Source organism: Mastigoproctus giganteus, chromosome 1, assembly GCF_048544385.1.
Source record: "Mastigoproctus giganteus isolate SK-2022 chromosome 1, ASM4854438v1, whole genome shotgun sequence".
Classification (NCBI taxonomy): Eukaryota; Metazoa; Arthropoda; class Arachnida; order Uropygi; family Thelyphonidae; genus Mastigoproctus; species Mastigoproctus giganteus.
The window spans coordinates 130,899,287-130,917,307 of NC_143575.1; the positions used below are offsets into that span (position 1 = coordinate 130,899,287).

Here is an 18,021-nt window from a genome sequence, read left to right on the forward strand (position 1 = left end):
GTTCTTCCGAATTGCTCCCCCTCTCCAAACCAGTCCAAAGATGTGCCCCCACCAGTGAGCATCCTTTTTTAGCATCCCAGTTCAAACTCATGGAACCAACTTTTCTTTCTCATTTATTCCTTTGATCTCTGTTCTCTGGAACATGCTCCCTTCACACATTTCTGAAAGTACAACTACAGAAATTCAAGTCTTAATGTCAGCAAATATCTTCTGAACCTTCAACCCACGCACGGTACTAAGTACTATAGGTTCTAATACCTTTCGCATTTTCATAAAAACAGAAACAATTTGACTTCTTAAATTACGAAAATTTAATTTTACACCTTTTTGATCAGTGGCACCTTAACTAGTAATAGTAGTAATGGCAAATGATGCAAGAAAGCAAGCTTATATAGCATCAGACAAAAAAAAAAAAACACAATTCACCCATCCATACCCTCATAAGAATTTTTCTAGTTCTCCCTTGAATTCGTTCAACCCATCAACTTCCACAACAACAGATGGAAGCCTGTTCCAACAGTCAACCACTCGCTGGCTGAAGGTAAACTTCCACACATCTATCCTACAACCATCCTTCTTCAACTTGAATTTATGCCCCCTCATTTGTAGTCTCAGCAAGTGCAAGAATACCATTAACATTCTGCTTCCTCAATCCATTCAAGCATCTGTTCATCCACTAAACTGCTAACCTTAAATTTTGACAAACATTTTTTTACTAAAGAAGTGCATAAAGTTTTAAAAGGTAAAAAATCTTTCCTTCCACTAGGTTCGTGAAGTCACCCTTCACGGAATCCATCCATCTAATTCGCCAGTCCATCTAAAATAAGGAACTGAGAGTGATCACTCTCGGTTCCTTATTTTTGATTTGATAATTCAGGTAGGCAACTTCTCGACTTTAGATTTTTTTTAGGTTCTAATTCCTTGTTTAGAATAGTGGCTGAAACAAAATTCTGGGTGTTGTTGGATGACAAACTAATATAGAAATTAGGCAGCTTACTAGCTGAACACTTGTAAATAAATCATTCTTCCTTCCTGTACTTGAATGCAGATTTAATTATGAGAAGTAATCTTATACACAAATAAAAAAACAATGGACTATTGAAAATCTTCAAATGAAACTCAACCTTTTACCAACCGCTTGGTCACTGGTGGCCCCACTCCTGCCTCCACGTGACGGGGCTGGTAACTTGGGGGATAAGACAATCCCCAGGGCTAAAAGGAGCAGAGATGGAAATAAGTGATTTTCCACGTTTTTAGAGCCAAAGAGCTCTCAACCAAATGACACTGACCATGACTTCTCTGTCAACACAACCTGTGAGCAAGCTCTCCCCCTTTATCATTCGGAGCTGCCTTGAACATGCTGCAGGTCCATCAAAAATCGTGAAACGTCTCCAATCTGGAGATTTGTTAATAGAGACTACCAAATCTCGACGCTCTGAACTATTATTACGTCTGACTTCCTTGAGTGGAATCCCAGTTCAAATCACACCACATACCACCGTCAATTCTTCAAAGGGAGTGATCACTGAATGGGATCTATTGAACGTTCCTGAAGATGAAATAGTCCAGGAACTTAAAGAACAAAGTCACTCAGGCAAAGAGAATCATGATCTGAAAAGATGGCAGTTTAGTCCCTACCTGGAGTATAATTTTAACTTTCAGTTCTCCAAATCTACCAGCTTCAGTCAAGGCAGGATATTTAAACTGTCGCATTTGGCCATTCCCAGACAGCATTGTGGAGACGCAACATGTGCAAACTATGGGCGTAAAACTCATATACAAACAAAATGTAAGGCATCAACTCTGCAGTGTCATAATTGAAAGGACAACAATCCTGCGTACTCCAAAGACTGCGACCTCTGGAAGTTGGGGAAAAAAATACAAAAGTATAAAATTTAAAATAAAGTTTCTTACTAAGAGGCAAGAAAACAAGTAAAATTAAGTATGCCAAAATGCACTTTTGCCTCTGCTACTTACAGTTACCAATCAGTAACATGTCAGAAGTATCCATCCCTCCAGACGCATTGATCTCGGACGGCTCGATCAGTCCTCTTGGTCCAGCATCCATCTACATCAAAGGTAGTCGATCAGTGCAGTAATACACCACTGACAGTTCCATCCCAGAGACTTCCCCATAGTCAAGCATCTGATTTTTGCAAGTTCTCCACTTGCAAAAATCAGATCCAGTTGAGGTGAAGCAGTCTTGCCCCTCAAGTATGGACACAGATGATACCACCAACTCAGAAGATCTGCTTGAAATACATGCAGATGATGATATGAAAGAAAGCAGTGACTCAGGATGCCCAAATTTTTCAAGAAAAGAAAAATCAAAACTCGACAGATATAAATAAGCCACTCCACTCACAGAAAGCACAGGCCCATCTTCCACTCAAAAAAAAAAAACACAAATGGAACAAATCGTACAATGGAATTGTAGAAGTTTTCTCAGCAATATTGGTGATATGCACAAACTAATTCACCATTACAATCCATATGCTTACAAGAAACGAATTTAACAATAAAAATATCCATTTCTGTCAAAAATTATACTGTCTACAGACAAGATTGATCTGATACTAACACTCCCCATGAGGAGTAACCGTACTTGTGGACTCAAGTCCCCTCCAGACGCATTCCATTGCAAACACAATTGGAAGCTGTTGCCACGCGTGTAATAATTAACATCACCCTGACACTGGTCTCAATTTATCTTCCGCCGAACCAATTGTGTACAATTCAACTGGAAAATCTTATTTCTCAATTACCATCTCCTATTAGGAGATTTTAATGGACATCATCCATTGTGGGGTTCTCTTGTCTCAAATGGACGTGGTGAGCTTATTGAAATGTTACTTGACAGAGAATCTAACACTATTAAATTCTGGCTTACCGACTTGCATCCATTTTCCTACTGGGCCAATTACTGCAATAGATTGCTCCCCGATCCTCTTCCTAACTATAGAGTGGGCAGTACATGATAATCCTCTAAACAGTGACCACTGTCCCCTTATCTGTAGTATTCAAACAAACAGAAACAAAATGGAAATTTTCCAAAGCAAACTGGAAAAAATTTACCCGTCATGTATCTTTTGATGATGACATCATAGTCTTCTGCTATTGACAGTCAACGATCATATCACAATGCAGATACTAACAGCTGCCCTCCCACAGTCTCAAATAAGAAACCATTGGCATAACAATCACTGGTGGAATGGTGATTGTAACAAAGCGAAAAGAGAAAAAAAACGCAGCATGGAAATACCTTCCGCAAACATCCCACCACTGCCAACCTTATTAACTTCAAGAGACTGAGAGCCAAAGCTCATTATATCCGGCAGAAGGCGAAAAAAAGACTCGTGGATAAAATTTGCCTCCTCAATCAACAAAGATACCGATACCCGAATAATCTTGGAAAAAATAAACTAAACGGTAAATATCATATGTTGACTTCTCCTATTATTAATTGAAACGAGAAGGAGATTTCATCTGCTGAGGAAATTGCCAATGCCTTAGGAACAGTGTTCTGTGAATTGTCTGCCTCAACTGCATATCAGCCATCTTTTCAAAAAATTAAAGCTGAGAAAAGGAAACTGAACTTCAAAACTACATGTCCTTTACCCTATAACCAACCACTCACAATATCTGAACTGGAAGAATCTATATATACTTCAAGAAATAGCTCTCCTGGCCCTGATAATATAATGATTCAACACCTCAATCAGAAATCACTAATTTCATTGCTAAACTTTTACAATAGGATATTCTCAGAACATATATTCCCTACTTCCTGGTGACTTTCTTATGTAATAGCCATACCTAAAACTGGAAAAGATCATTCAATTCCTAACAACTATGGACCAATTTCTCTAACCAGCTGTCTGAGTAAGACTTTGGAAAAAATGGTTCACCATCGACTCACCTGTGATACCTTGAATCCCAAATCCAACATATGAAATGCATTCATCAGAAATCAACATCTTGTCATGATATTCCTCTTAGGATAGCCCTAGGTGCATATAGAACATCATCTGTTCAAAGTCTTTATGTTGAGGCTCATGAACCTCCACTTAGCATCAGAAGAAAGATGTTGCTGATGAGCTATTCAGCTAAAATTAAAAGGCTGCCTGCCTGCTCATCCTGTTTGGCCACCATTGCATGATCCTAAGTGGAAAACCTATTATGCAAATAAACCTAGAACAATTTGGCCTACTGGTATCAGACTGCAGAATCTAAGAGAAAGCTGGAACTTTTTGATTCTCTGAGGATATTATCAGCTTGATAATATCCTCAGAGAATCAAAAGATCTGGGTCCCTCAGTGGACTAACTTCACACTTTCTTCTGATGAATACTTTGAGCAATGGAGTAAATGTTCTATAGCCTTTATTAACATCCAACAACTACATTTTGCTCACTCACAAAGGTACTCCCACTTTACCAAGATATATACTGATGGTTCAAAGTCTGACGGTCAAGTGGGTGCAGCTGCTGTTTTCCCTAATACAACTGTTTCAATTTCATTTCCAATCGAATTCAGCAGCTACACTGCTGACCTCCATGCCATTAAGCTTGCTCTGAAAAATATCTCGCTGCTGTCAATAAATAAATGTATAATGTATACTGATTCACAGAGTGCTCCTTTAGCTTTGAAAAGCACTTCCCCATCTAAAAATCCTTTATTAAAGCTCATAAAACATAAGCTGATGAGTCTTCATGAGCATCAGAAAACTTATCTTCTCATGGATCCCTGGCCACAGTGGTATTCCAGGAAATGAATGTGCAGATGATGCTACAAAGCATCCTTCCAACATATCCTCAACAAATTGATCTAGTCCCATATCCTGATTATAGACATAATATATGAAGAACACCTATGGAATAATGGACACTTCTGTGGAAAATGCAAACAAATTACAAGCTATTTCAAATAAAAGCTGAAGTCCACTTCAGGTTTTATTTGAAATAAAAGGTTAGAAGTCCACAATTATGGACTTCTAGCCTTCGTAAAAATAGAAAAGTAATCTTTGCCAGAACTTGTCTAAGTCACACTCACCTCACACATCTCTACCTGCTTACAGGAAATGATCCTCTACAGTGTGCACACTGCTCGCAACCACTTACAGTAAAACATATACTCCTTGAATGTAAATTGTTCAGCAATGCCCGACAAACGTCTTTGTTTCATTTCAGATCTACAACACCCTCTCTCTCTCTGAATAGCATAATAGGTAAAGAAGCAAATCTCTTCAAATTCTTTTTCTATTTAAAACAAATAAAAATGTATGACCGTTTCTAACTGCTGCTCAGGCAGTTTTTTTATATAGAAAATAAATTGATTTGGGAGGGGCAGTATGGCCTAAGTAGCCCTTGTGCCAGAAAACACCACCACAACAATAACTATGCATTGGAAGCCATCTTATCTATGTAGTCTTGAGAGGACAATGTAGGTTTTGCCATGGAGTGCTTTCTTTGCCCATCTTTGTTTCTTCTGTCTGTGTGAATCAGGTCTTCTTGTTGAGGTTGACCAGTGTGTACCATTTGCCTGCTTCTTTATGGCCGATTGGTGTTGTGATTAGGGCATTAATCGCTCAAGGTCCTTAATTGCCTTCTGTTGTTCAGTGAGATCTGTCAAACTCCTCTCTCCTTTCCATGCTATGGTCAGTCTCTTGATGGCCAACTTCATATGGTTAGCAGCTGTTGGTTGATCTCAATATCCTCCAGCTCAGTGTGGGTGCAACCTATGATCCAAAAGGAGCATGTTAGCACTGCAATTGCATATGTGTTTATGGCTTTGTTTTAAGCAGGCTTCTCAGTCTCTGATAGTATTCTCTGTCAGGTGAGTCTTGATCTCCTTGTGCTCTACCTCTCGAGCCTGCATCATCCCCAGATATTTGTAGGGCTGTCCCTTTGTCGTGGCTTCAATCTCTTCACTGGTTTTCAGCTGGTAATCTCACCTGACTGGAATCCCCTGCTGCAGTCCATGGGTCTTTCATTTGTCTAGGCCAAATTGCATCATGGTATAAGTGCTAAACTCTTCAGTAATCCAGAGTAGCTGTTGGAATTGGTTCTTAGTGTGTGCGTAGAATTGTAGACAGAATCGTAGTGGACTAAGGGAAATCTCCCTGGAAGCTTCCTCTTCTGATGGCGATCAGTCTAGTTATGATGTTCCTCTGTTGTCCTCCACTTTGCCATAGTTGCTTCTAGGAAATATGTCAGTATCTGGTTGACTTTGTAGATCTTCAGTGTTGCTATCAGCAAGCTGAAGACTTTGTGGTAGTTTTAGGCAGTATACAGGTTGCAGTGCTTGTAATTCCATAACTGCTGTTTTAGGGGTCATTTGCTCCTTGCATTCTCTTTTCATCTGCTTGCATTCCTTCTGCTGCTCAGTTTTGATGTTCTGGGCTCTCCAGGTGGTCTGATATCTTTGTTATGCAGCTGGTCAGGATCTTGTACACTGTTGGGAGACAGTTGATTAGTCTGTACTTTGCTGAGTTTGTGGTGTCTTTGTCCTTACCCTTTGGATTGGTGATTCCTTGAATCAGAGAATCTGGTATTGTCAGAGTGCCCTATCATCTGGGTGAACTGCTTTACAGTGTGCCTGTGTGTGCAACTGAACGTCTTGTACCAGTAGTTGTTGGTGTTACTATTCCTGGGGTTCACCAGTTGTGGGATTCCCTGATTGACTTCTTCCTCCCTACTCTCCCATTCTGTTATCTCTTGTATGTCCTTGGTTTTATTCTGTTCTAGCTCTATCCAGGAGGTACAGCCATTATGGCTAACTTCACTGCTCCACAAGTTTCCCCAGAACTTTCCAGGTGCCCTTCTGGTCTGCAGATTGTGGGGATCCAATTACCCTTCTTCTCTTGTCCAACGTTCCTGTATAAGGCAGTTTTGTTTACCTCTGGGCCCTCTCCCTGTATTTGCAAGGTCTCTTGCTGAGTGCATGGATGTTCTGCTTCAGTATGTCCAGGTATTCCTCTACCTTTTCTTTATAGGTCTCGTGTGTTGTGTGAATGGTCTTCATTTTTCTGATCAGCTTCTTACTTCTATTACTCTGTTGGTACTGGGTTATTTGACCTATCTTCACTCTTAGCTCTTGTGTCTTCTGCTGTAACTCTTTGTGTTTTGTTTTCTATGGGTCTCTAGTGGCTGCTATGGCAGTACAGTAAATGGCTTTGCAGATGGCATCTAGTGTTACTTCGTTGTCGTTGAGGTAATCTGGTATTCACAGATTGAAATGGTTGCGACTTGCCACAGAATTCTTTTGGGTCTGTCCCTCAGTATGGTGTGGGTTTTTGTGGGATCCATTCTGTTGAATTCTGCTAGGACCTTATTATTCCAAAGTGGGGTTAGAAGTTAAACTATTTTTGTGTAAAGGAAAATAAACTAAATATTTCAATCTAGTTAAAAAATAAAAGGGAAAACACTATCAAATAAATGTCATATCCAAGCTTTTCCTACATGGAAATAATAGTGAGCTTCACATACGAAGTTTATAGTCAAATGAGAATTAATACCTAGAAAAGGAAAAATTGTTCAAGTTCTATGATTAAAAACAACACTGCAGTATTTTTCTTTCCGTTTACAAGTCCATCTATATCTACTACAACATGCTTTGATTAAATATATTATATTACCATAGATTGCAGTTCACAAGGATAAAATACAGTTTGGGTGAGTACAAATTAAACAATTAATCATGTTAATAATGGTTCTTTATAAAATAAACAAACCCAATAAACAAAAGTTATATTTCAGTTCAGTTTCCTTTTTTTTTTTTAACATCACTTTCTCTTAAGATTATTACTATATTTAATACCACTCTTATACCACATGAAGTTAATAATATAGTTTATTTAGCTATTTGGCCTAAACTACTATACATTAAGGTGACGTTTCAGATATCTTACCAATACCCATCAGACCATGCTACTGACAGACACCTCTTGCTGATGTTCCCAGAAACCTAATTTATTAATTTCATGTGGTATAAGAGTGGTGTTAAATATAGTAATAATCTTAATGGAAAACAACCACATAACATCCTTCCCTAACTATCACTTTCTATTTTGACATACCTGTTATGTAAGATTTAAAAGTTTGTATTTATTAAAAGGTTCTGATGCTTTTCTTTATTTACAACTTGTCATGAGTAAATGGGTAAGTAAATATTACTAATTATGAGAAGAGTCAGCTCTTTAATAAAGTTAATTTAAACAAATATAAAGAGCTGATAGCTACAAAAAATCATGAATCAACATTCACCACCATTGAGCTTTAGTTTTATTTAAATTCATGTATATTTTATCAATTACTTAATCCATTTTCCTTTCATGATTTGTATACATTACATAGTTAAAATGCTGTGGAGTGGAAGGATACAAAGACTGGTTTGCTGTTCTTAAATCTAAATCTGTGCCTCGGAGTTGCTGTCGTGATATGGAAAACTGCAGCTGTATTAACGAGCACTGCTTAGAAACAAACAAATCCATGATCTACACAGAGGTAAGAAATTCTTTTAAGTTGTGATTAGAATATATCTACACTGCTATGAATAGCAGTATTACTGCCCTTTGTCACTATAGAGTGGATTCACTTCAGATAATTTACAATCTTGTACAAGGCTTATATATTGTATCCTGTCTGTTCTACCAGCAGCCTCATTTAGTGTATTTTGATAAATCAGTTTCTAAAATAAATTAAACTCTTCATTTCCTTAATCTGGTAGTTATCCTAACATTTCCAACATAGATGGCTAGCTGTTAGTGACATTCATTACCAGCTTTAAAGTTTTCAGTGTGTCTGTTGATTTATTCTTCCTGCACCTTTCTTTAACTAGCCAATTTTAAGAGCTTTGTTCTGGTGAGATCATGTATATGATCAGTTCTAACAATATAATTATAAATTGTGAACAATTTTAGTGAATTGATGAAGTAGATCTATTCTGAACCAGATAATCTGAACAACCTGATATATTTAAAGGGATGCAGAAATGGCTTATAATATTACATATTATATCCTTTTTTATTGTATATTTAGCCACATGAAGTTAAAATTATTCACCATGGGAACCAGTGGTGGTAATTTTTGTAATATGTAAATAGCAACCATTTTAACAAATGGTTGTTGAAATTGCTCTACCTGAAGGAAGTGCATACTTTGAGTGCAAAGTAAGTGGAATGTGTGAATATCAATATCAGCAAGACTTGATTAAGCTTGTATATCAATTCAGTAGCATTTATTTAGGAAAGTCCAGTGCATATAAATATAGGTATGGCTTCCATGGACAGCAATACAGGCTGGCAGATGTCATCTCATTAAACAGCAAGTCATGCTTCTTGCACTTTAGCCATGAGTTGGGCAAAATTGATAGGGGACTGAGAGGTTGGAGATCAGTGGATGTACCATCAAACATATTTGGGAGTTGATGGATGACAAATCTGATGAATGCAAAAGAAGCATGTCCACATCACAACAGCTGTTATGTGGTGTGCATTGTCCTGGAAAATATCATTTGAGATGTAGTATTGAAAGGGCAAAAGCACTGGTTATAGAATGGTTTCATCATAATGTCTTGCTGTCAACATGCTATCATGCTCTGACAGTCTGCAGAGCTATTAACCATGGATTAATGGCTCTGCAGACTGTCATTCTGGTGCAAGCTTGATTATCTCAGTCTCCAGATACATATGGCCATCAGTAGATCCCAAACAGAAACATGATTTGCCAGTAAAGATAACACAATACCATTCTTGTTCCCAAGCATCTCTGTGTTTCTCCTTGCACCACTGAAGAGGCTGACAATGGAATGTCTCCAGAGACAAATAAGACAAGGAACAGCCAGAATGCAACCCCCACTTGTATTTAAGTGTTAATTGTGATATCTGTTTACTATTACTAGTTGACAGATCTGTTTACTCTCATTCTGGTATTCTTTTGATGCTAGCAGAGCCCTGGTGACAAGTCCCTTCTTATTGTTGCACAGAGCATCCAACTGGTTTGGGCATCATGACCCACATAAACAGCAATATGCCATGTGACCCCATCCAGCTTCTAACAACCCAGTGATCAAATATTCCCCCCCCTTTTGAATTCAGCATTGCACACCCTTTTAATGATCATTTGCTCACTGTTTTGATTACCTACTATACGCACATCTTTATACCTGCGAATGAACAGAGGGGTGAAGTGGAAGGGTTTTTTTTTTTTTTTTGGCTGCCCTAAATCAGGTTGGTAACGGATATTGAAAGTTCTGCTCTGCCAATCATTTACATCCTTATTTGCCACAGTTATGCATGCAAGGTTTTCAGGTAAATCTGTCCATTCTTTCTAGTTGGAGCAATTTCAGTGATGTGCAATGTACATTTTGATTACTGTTGAATAGACCTACAGAATAAAATGGCAGAAATGCTTAATTTTCAGTTACCACGTAAATTATTAGCATTAGCATTAGCATTAGTAGAGGCATATGATGCAAGAAAGCAAGCTTATTCAGCATCAGCCAAAAAAAAAAAAAAAAAAAACACACACCACTCCCATTTCACCCCTCCGTTCGTTCGAAATACCTGTCCAGTTGAGCTTTAAATTTGTTTAGGCTATCAACTTCAACAACAAGTGATGGAAGTCGGTTCCACCAACCAACCACCCGCTGGCCAAAGGCAAATTTCCGCACATCTATCCGACATCCGTCCTTCCTCAATTTGAATTTATGCCCTCTGAGGTGATTATTCTCAGCAAGATGAAGAATCCCATTGGCATTGAGCATGCTCAACCCATTCAAAGCCTTATACACCTCTATCAGATCACCTCGCCGGTGCCTAGTCTCCAGACTCTGTAATTTGCAAAACTTAAGCCTTTCTTCGTAAGAGTAACCCTTTGTTCCATTCACTAATCTTGTTGCCCTTCTCTGTACCCGTTCCAGCAGCTCTACATCCTTCTTGAAATGAGGCCTCCAGACCTGTATACAGTACTCAAGATGTGGCCTAACCATTGCCTTATACAAGGGAATAATCACCTCCTTATCCCTGCTAGAAAAATTCCTGTATATCATTGACAAGACACCATGAGCTACTCTTGCAGCTCGTCTGCACTGCTCAGAGAACTTCATATCTGCCTGCACAATTACCCCCAGGTCCTTTTCATTCTCCACCACTGTCAGTATAGTACCGCAGAGTTGATACGTTGCTCTGGGGTTACTGTTTCCCATATGTAGTACTTTACATTTGTCAATCTTTAAATTTGTCAATTACAAATGGTTATACAGTGAAACCTTTCCATAGTGGACATCACTGGGGCAGAAGAAAATGTCTACTATAGGAAGGTGTGTCCACTATTGAGAGGCCTCTGTTTTGTTGAAGTTGGTGTACATCGCAGTTAACACAAACATTTTATTGCTTACATTATTCATTCATAATTACTTTTTAATAAATAAACTTTTATTTGTGTTATTTATTATAAAACATTCACTTTTAGTAAAAAATTAATGTAAATGGCTTTGTTTAAAGTATTTTATTTTCAGTGTGGATAATCAGATTGCTCACTAGGTTTATTCCATTTAATCATGTTTGCTCACATAGAATTCTTTTAATGTGTTTAGGTAATCTAATGCATCAGCACTTTTTTGGGGGGGGGATCATACTGCCATTCATCCTTTTTAAGTTCATCTTCCTCCATAAGTTCATTGTTCATAAATTTGCTTAGTGTCCTTTACTTCAGTGTAGCTTGCATCAAAAGTCTACAGAAACATATTCATCACCATTTAATGAGGAACCTATTGTCCGTAGCAAACCCATTAAGTACAGCTGTGTGTGCAAAGTCACCCTACTAAAACTCAAATCAAATCCTGCTTTTGGGAAGCAGATTTTAAGTGTAGAGGAGCTGCAGCTGCACTAATCCAGGTAATAACTTATAGTACAACTATACTTTTGTAAAGTTTCAAACAACTTTTTTCCTTCAAGTTTTGAAATCAGGTGTTGAACTATTTGTTGATATTTCACCTTAAGTTTGCAATTATTCCTTGATCTAGTGATTAAGTGGATGTGATATTGGGAGGAAAAACATTGTTTCAACATTATTCAGTTTAATGTTTGGTGAGATGTGGCATTGTTGAGAAATAAAATAGCTTTTCTATATTGGCATATCATTCTTTTATTCAACTGGATTGGCCATTCTGTTATTATCTGCTTAGTCATTCAAGAATTATTGTCTGATTTCCAATGTACGTTAAGTTTGCCTAAATCCAACCCTTTAAAACACTTTGGTTTCATAGATTTTCTTATAACAAAAGGTATTTCACGAGTGCCCTTTAGGCTTGTATAGTTAGATGCTTCTTTGCCACTTTACCTCCAGCATCTTTCTTCCTCTAAGACAGAACAAGCAGAAGAATCCCATCAGAATTCAGCATGCTCAACTCGTTCAAGGCCTTTTAGCATTAGTAGAAGTATATGATGCAAGAAATCAAACTTATACAGCATCAGCCAAAAAAAAAAACCCTTCCCATTTCACCCATCCATCCACTACAAATGTTTGTCTAGTACTGCCTTGAATTTATTTAAGCTGTCAACTCCTACAACAACAGATGGAAGTTTGTTCCAGGAATCAACCACCTGCTGGCTAAATGCAAATTTCCACACATCTATCCCCTCAAGCGATTAATCTGGGCAGGAAGAAGAATCTCATCAGCATTGAGTTTGCTCAAACCATTCAAGACTTTATACACCTCAATCAGATCACCTCACAGGTGCCTAGTCTCCAGACACTGCAATATGCATAAATTAAGCCTTTCTTCGTAATAGCAACCCTTTGTTCCATTCACTAATCTTCCTTCTCTGTACTTGTTTCAGAAGCTCTATATCTTTACTAAAATGAGGACTCCAGACATGTATACAGTACTTAAGGTGTGGCCTGACTATTGCCTTATACATGAGGATAATCACATGCTTATCCTTGCTAGAAAAATTCCTGCAGTAATTTACTTTTGTCAATGTCAAACCACCTCTCAGCCCATCTGCTCAACTTTTCTAAATCACGTTGCAGTAGTGTACTGTTATTAGTCTCATTAACAACCCTACCAACCTTCTTATAGTCTCTTAAAGTTAGACATTAAGCCTAATATTAGTATTAGATGAGCCAAAAAAAAAAAAAAAAAAACTTCCCATTTCACCTATCTGGTCACTCCAAGTGTTTGTCTAGTTCAGTCTTAAATTTATTTAAGCTGTCAACTTCCACAACAACAGATGGAAGTTTATTCCAGCAATAAACTACCCGTTTTTTTTTTTTTAAGGCAAACTTCCGCACATCTATTTTACAACTGTCTTTCCTCAATTTGAATATGCCCCCCCCTCAGGTTCTTAGTCTGAGCAAGTGGAAGTATCCCATCAGCATTGGGCCTGCTCAAACCATTAAAGGCCTTATACACCTCAGTCAGGTGCCTAGTCTCCAGATGCTGCAACTTGCAGAACTTAAGCCTTTCTTCATAAGTGCACCCCTTTGTTTCTTTATACTGATTCTAGCAACTCTACATCCTTCCTAAAATGAGGCCTCCAGACCTGTATACCGTAGTCAAGGTGTGGCCTGACCATTGCCTTATACAAAGAGATAATCACCTCCTTGTCTCTGCTAGCAAAATTCCTATATATCATTGACAAAACTCCATGACCTGCTCTGGCAGCCAGTCTGCACTTCTCAGAGAGCTTCATATCTGACTACACAGATATGCCTACCCCCACGTCTTTTTCATTCTCCACCTCCCTGAGTGTAGTACCACAGAGTTGGTATGTTTCTCTTGAGTTATTGCTAACCATATGCAGTACATTGCATTTGTCAATGTTAAACTTCAGTTGCCACTTCTCAGCCCATCTGCCTAACTTTTCTAGATCCTGTTGCAGTAGTATACTGTGTTTAGTGTCATTAACAACCATGCCAACCTTTGTATCATCTGCAAACTTGGACATTAACCGTGATATACCTTCATTGATAAATACATAAAACAACAATGAGCCCAGCACTGAACCCTGGGGGACTCCACTAATAACATTAGTCCACACTCAACCATCCTTTATCCATTGCAGTAACTTGCCCTTAATGCCATATTGCTCCAATTTGTACACCAGTCTTCCATGTGCAACAGTATCAAAAGCTTTCCTGAAATCCAATTATATGATATCAAAAATATTTTTAGCATCCAGTTCCTTTGTGACCACATCGTAGTATCCAATCAAATTGGTCAGACAAGACTTCCCTTTAACAAACCATTGCTTGTTTGAACTATTGCTGCTGTCTTGTCTTGTCTAGGTGATCCTGTATCATCTCTTTAACCAGTGACTCCATTATTTCCTCTGAACAGAAGTTAAATTAACAGGTCTATAATTATTTATTTGTGTTACCCTTGGAATTCCTTTGTGAATTGGGAATACATTTGTACATCTCAAGTGCATGAGGACCTGCCTTGACTCTAAGGATGTTCTCATAATTATTGTTAAGGGTTTGCTTACTTCCCTTGCTGCCTTCTTTATTATAACTGGATAGTTTCCATCTGCCCCAGGTGCCTTTTTTTTATGTTTAACTTCAACAATTTCTTCTCCATTTTGCTCTCAGTTATCACCAAATCACTTAATTCCCTGTTTAATACACCTCTGGCATTGCTCTTCTTGAATAACTCGTCATGTGTGAATGTAGATGCAAAATACTCATTCATTTTATCACCTACTTGAGCAGGATCATCAATAGTTGAACCATCTGTGTTAAGTGGAACAATCTGATTCATCCCCTTCCTTCTAGAGTTTACATAAGTAAAGAACTCTTTGCTGTTTTTCTTTTCATCCTTTGCCAAAGATTTCTTGTAATCAGCCTTTGCCTGCCCAACCTCCTTTGTGACTTGATTACAGATTAGCTTATATCTGTTATAGGCTTCTTTGTCGCCTGATAATTTATATGCATACCATGCAGTTTTCTTCTCTACAACAAGCCTCATTAATTCATCCGACATCCATTTAGGCCTAAAACTTGAACAGTATTTCTTTGTTTGTATTAAAATCCTAGTAGCCTCCAAGATTAAGTCCCAGAAGGCTTCCCATTTAGAATTTGCAGTTGTAACATCAGTTGATCCTACTCTATAGAATTTTTAAACTGTCTGAGACCTCTGTAGTCACCGTTACGAAAACAAAAACCTTTCCCTTTACCGTAGATTGTAGTTACATCTTTAAGTAAATCCCACATCAGTACACTGTGATCATTGTCACCTAGTGGTTCCTTTATCTGCAAATTCCTAATGCATGCATCATCACTCTTGATAATCAGAGCAGGGGTATTACTCCCTCTGATTGCCCATTGAATATGTTTCTGTAGAAAATAAATCCACAAAATCTTGCTAGCGTGTAAGTGGCCAACTACAAGTTCCAGTTAATATCTGGAAAGTTAAAATCTCCCATTACAAGACAGTCCGATTCACTGGCCCATTCTATTTCTCTGCACAACTGTCCATTGTACTCATCAGTGCCATTAGGCCTATAACATACTCCTACTCTCATTTTCCCTTCCCCAGTGTTTGTCACACCAAATGAACTGAACATTGCACTGTCCAACTGTGTCAGCTGGATGTGCTTCCTTAGATTTTGTTTCTTAACTAACAGCACTACCCCTCCTCCCTTCCTACCTGGTCTGTCCTTTCTGTACACATTGTACTCCCAAATTCCAATTCTGCACTGCTTATCTCTGTGTGACACCATGTCTCTGATTTCCCAACAATATCTGTCTTTGATGTCTTGATCAGCACTTCAAATTCATCAATTTTATTTACTATACTTCTAACATTGGTATATATGCACTTGTTCTTACTCTTAGTTACCCTAACACAGCTCACATATTTACTTGTTAATTTATGACTCCCAGCAGCTCTTGAAATCCCCAGAAACTTGCTCTCTAGGCTGCTGCTCATTACAAGGGATGCAGTGCAAGAATCACTTTCACTTCTGCCTGTAGCTACCGTTAATCTTTGTCTGTGAATTCCCCCCCCCCCCCCAAAACTAGCAGTTTTCCGACACTCCCATCAGCAAATATTCTTGCACCCTTTCTATTTAAGTGTATCCCATCCCCGTAGAAGCAGTCTCTCCTGTTACAAGTACAGACCGGGCTGAAAAAAATTCTATCTCTTGAGCCTTGCACAATTATGTGTATCCCATGCATTTTTCTGTAGAGGTATATGATACAAGTTTAAACAGCATCAGCAAAAAAAAAAAATTCCATATGGTCAAAATGTTTATCCAGTTCTTTCTTGAAAGTATTATTTCAGCTATCAACTACAGATGGCATTCTGCTCCAGCAATCAACTACCTGCTGGCTAAAATCAAACTTCTGCATATCTATTCTACAACTGCCTCTCCTCAATTTGAGTTTATGCCCCATCAGGTTCGCAATCTGAGCAAGTGGAAGAATCCCATCAAGGCCTTATACACCTCAATCGGATTGCCTTGTGGGTACCTAGCTTTCAGATGCTGTAATTTGCACTACTTAAGCCCTTTCTTGGTAAATGTGCCCATTTGTTCCCCTCAACAATCTTGTTAAACATCTCTATACTCTCTCTAGCAACCATCTTCAAATGAGGCCTCCAGACCTGTACGATTCAAGGTGTGGTCTTGAAGAGATAATCACCTCCTTATTCCTGCTAGCAAAATTCCTGTATATCATTAACATAACACCATGACCTGCTCTGGCAGCCTGTTTGCACTGCTCAGAACACTTTGTATCTGACTGCACAATTTTCTCCAGGTCTTTCATTCTCCACTACCCTGAGTGTAGTACCACACAGTTGGTACATTTTTTTTCTGGGGTTACTCATATGCAGTACTTTGCATTTATCAATGTTGCCTTCAATTGCCACCTTCAGTTAGCAGTGTCCATTGATTAGCACTCTGTCTTCTCCCACTCAACCATCCTTTTATCTATTGTAGCAACTTGCACTTAATGCCATACTGCTCCAATTTGCACAGTAGTTTTCCATGTGTAACAGTATCAAAAGCTTTCCTTAAATCTGAGTATATGATATCAAATTTATTTTTTTGCATCCATTTCCTTTGTGACCACATCATAGTATCCAATTAAATTGGTCAGACACGACTTCACTTTAACAAACCCCTCTTGACTGAATTATTACTTCAGCCTTGTCTAGACAATCCTGCAATGCTTTAACCAGTGACTCCATTATTTTTCCCAGAACAGAAGTTAAACCAATGGGTCTGTAATTATTTGTGCCACCGTTTGATTCCCTTTGTGAATTAGAGATATGTTTGCACATCTTGAATCGGTGCGGACCTCCCTCGTGTCCAAAGATGCTCTCATAATTATGGCTAAAGGTTTGCTTATTTCATTTCCTGCTTCCGTTAATACAACTGTAGAGATCCCATCCATCCCAGGTGCCTCTCTTATGTTTAATTTCAACAATTTCTCCTCCCCTTTGGTCTCAGTTGTTACACAACTGAGACCAAAGGCACAACTGAGATCAGTTGTTACACAAAGACGCAACTGAGATCAGTTGTTACACAATTGTTTAGCCCCTTGTAGTGTAAATAAGCTTCTATCCTCCATTTTCCTGCAGAATTCCTCATGTGTGAATGTAGATGCCAAATACTCATTCAGTTTGTTAGCTATCTGAGCAGTATCATAAGTACTTGGTATCGATACCAAGTGGGTGAATTTGATTTATCACCTTCCTTCTAGAGTTTACATAAGTAAACTCAGTTTTATGGTGGGTATGCAACAAGTATTGATGGCAGCCTTATTTTTCGCTTAGCACTGGTTTCCAAATTAACATCGGTAGATTCCCCACAAATTGCCCTGAATGAAATATTGTTACTTCTATGAAACTTATTAGATGCATTAAAGTGGTGCCAATTTCTACAGCTTTGGTTTGAATCATAGCCTGAAAGATGAGGATGTTTTGACTGTGTACCCGACTAAACCACTCAAATACCAATTTACCCATCAGAAAATATATGGTACTGCTTTCCATTCTCATTTTCCCACCACTA

General features: G+C 38.3%; 1 protein-coding gene across 2 annotated transcripts in view; it reads left to right on the forward strand.

The window, feature by feature from the left end:
* The window catches only part of LOC150091139 (tetraspanin-6-like), a 100,000-nt gene that overhangs the window by 48,173 nt on the left and 33,806 nt on the right, over positions 1 to 18,021 (forward strand). For both annotated transcript variants that reach the window (XM_090382187.1, XM_090382188.1), the window contains exon 5: positions 8,354 to 8,503. In XM_090382187.1, coding sequence (XP_090238313.1) covers positions 8,354 to 8,503 — 150 coding nt within the window. The remainder of the gene's footprint in view (positions 1 to 8,353; positions 8,504 to 18,021) is intronic.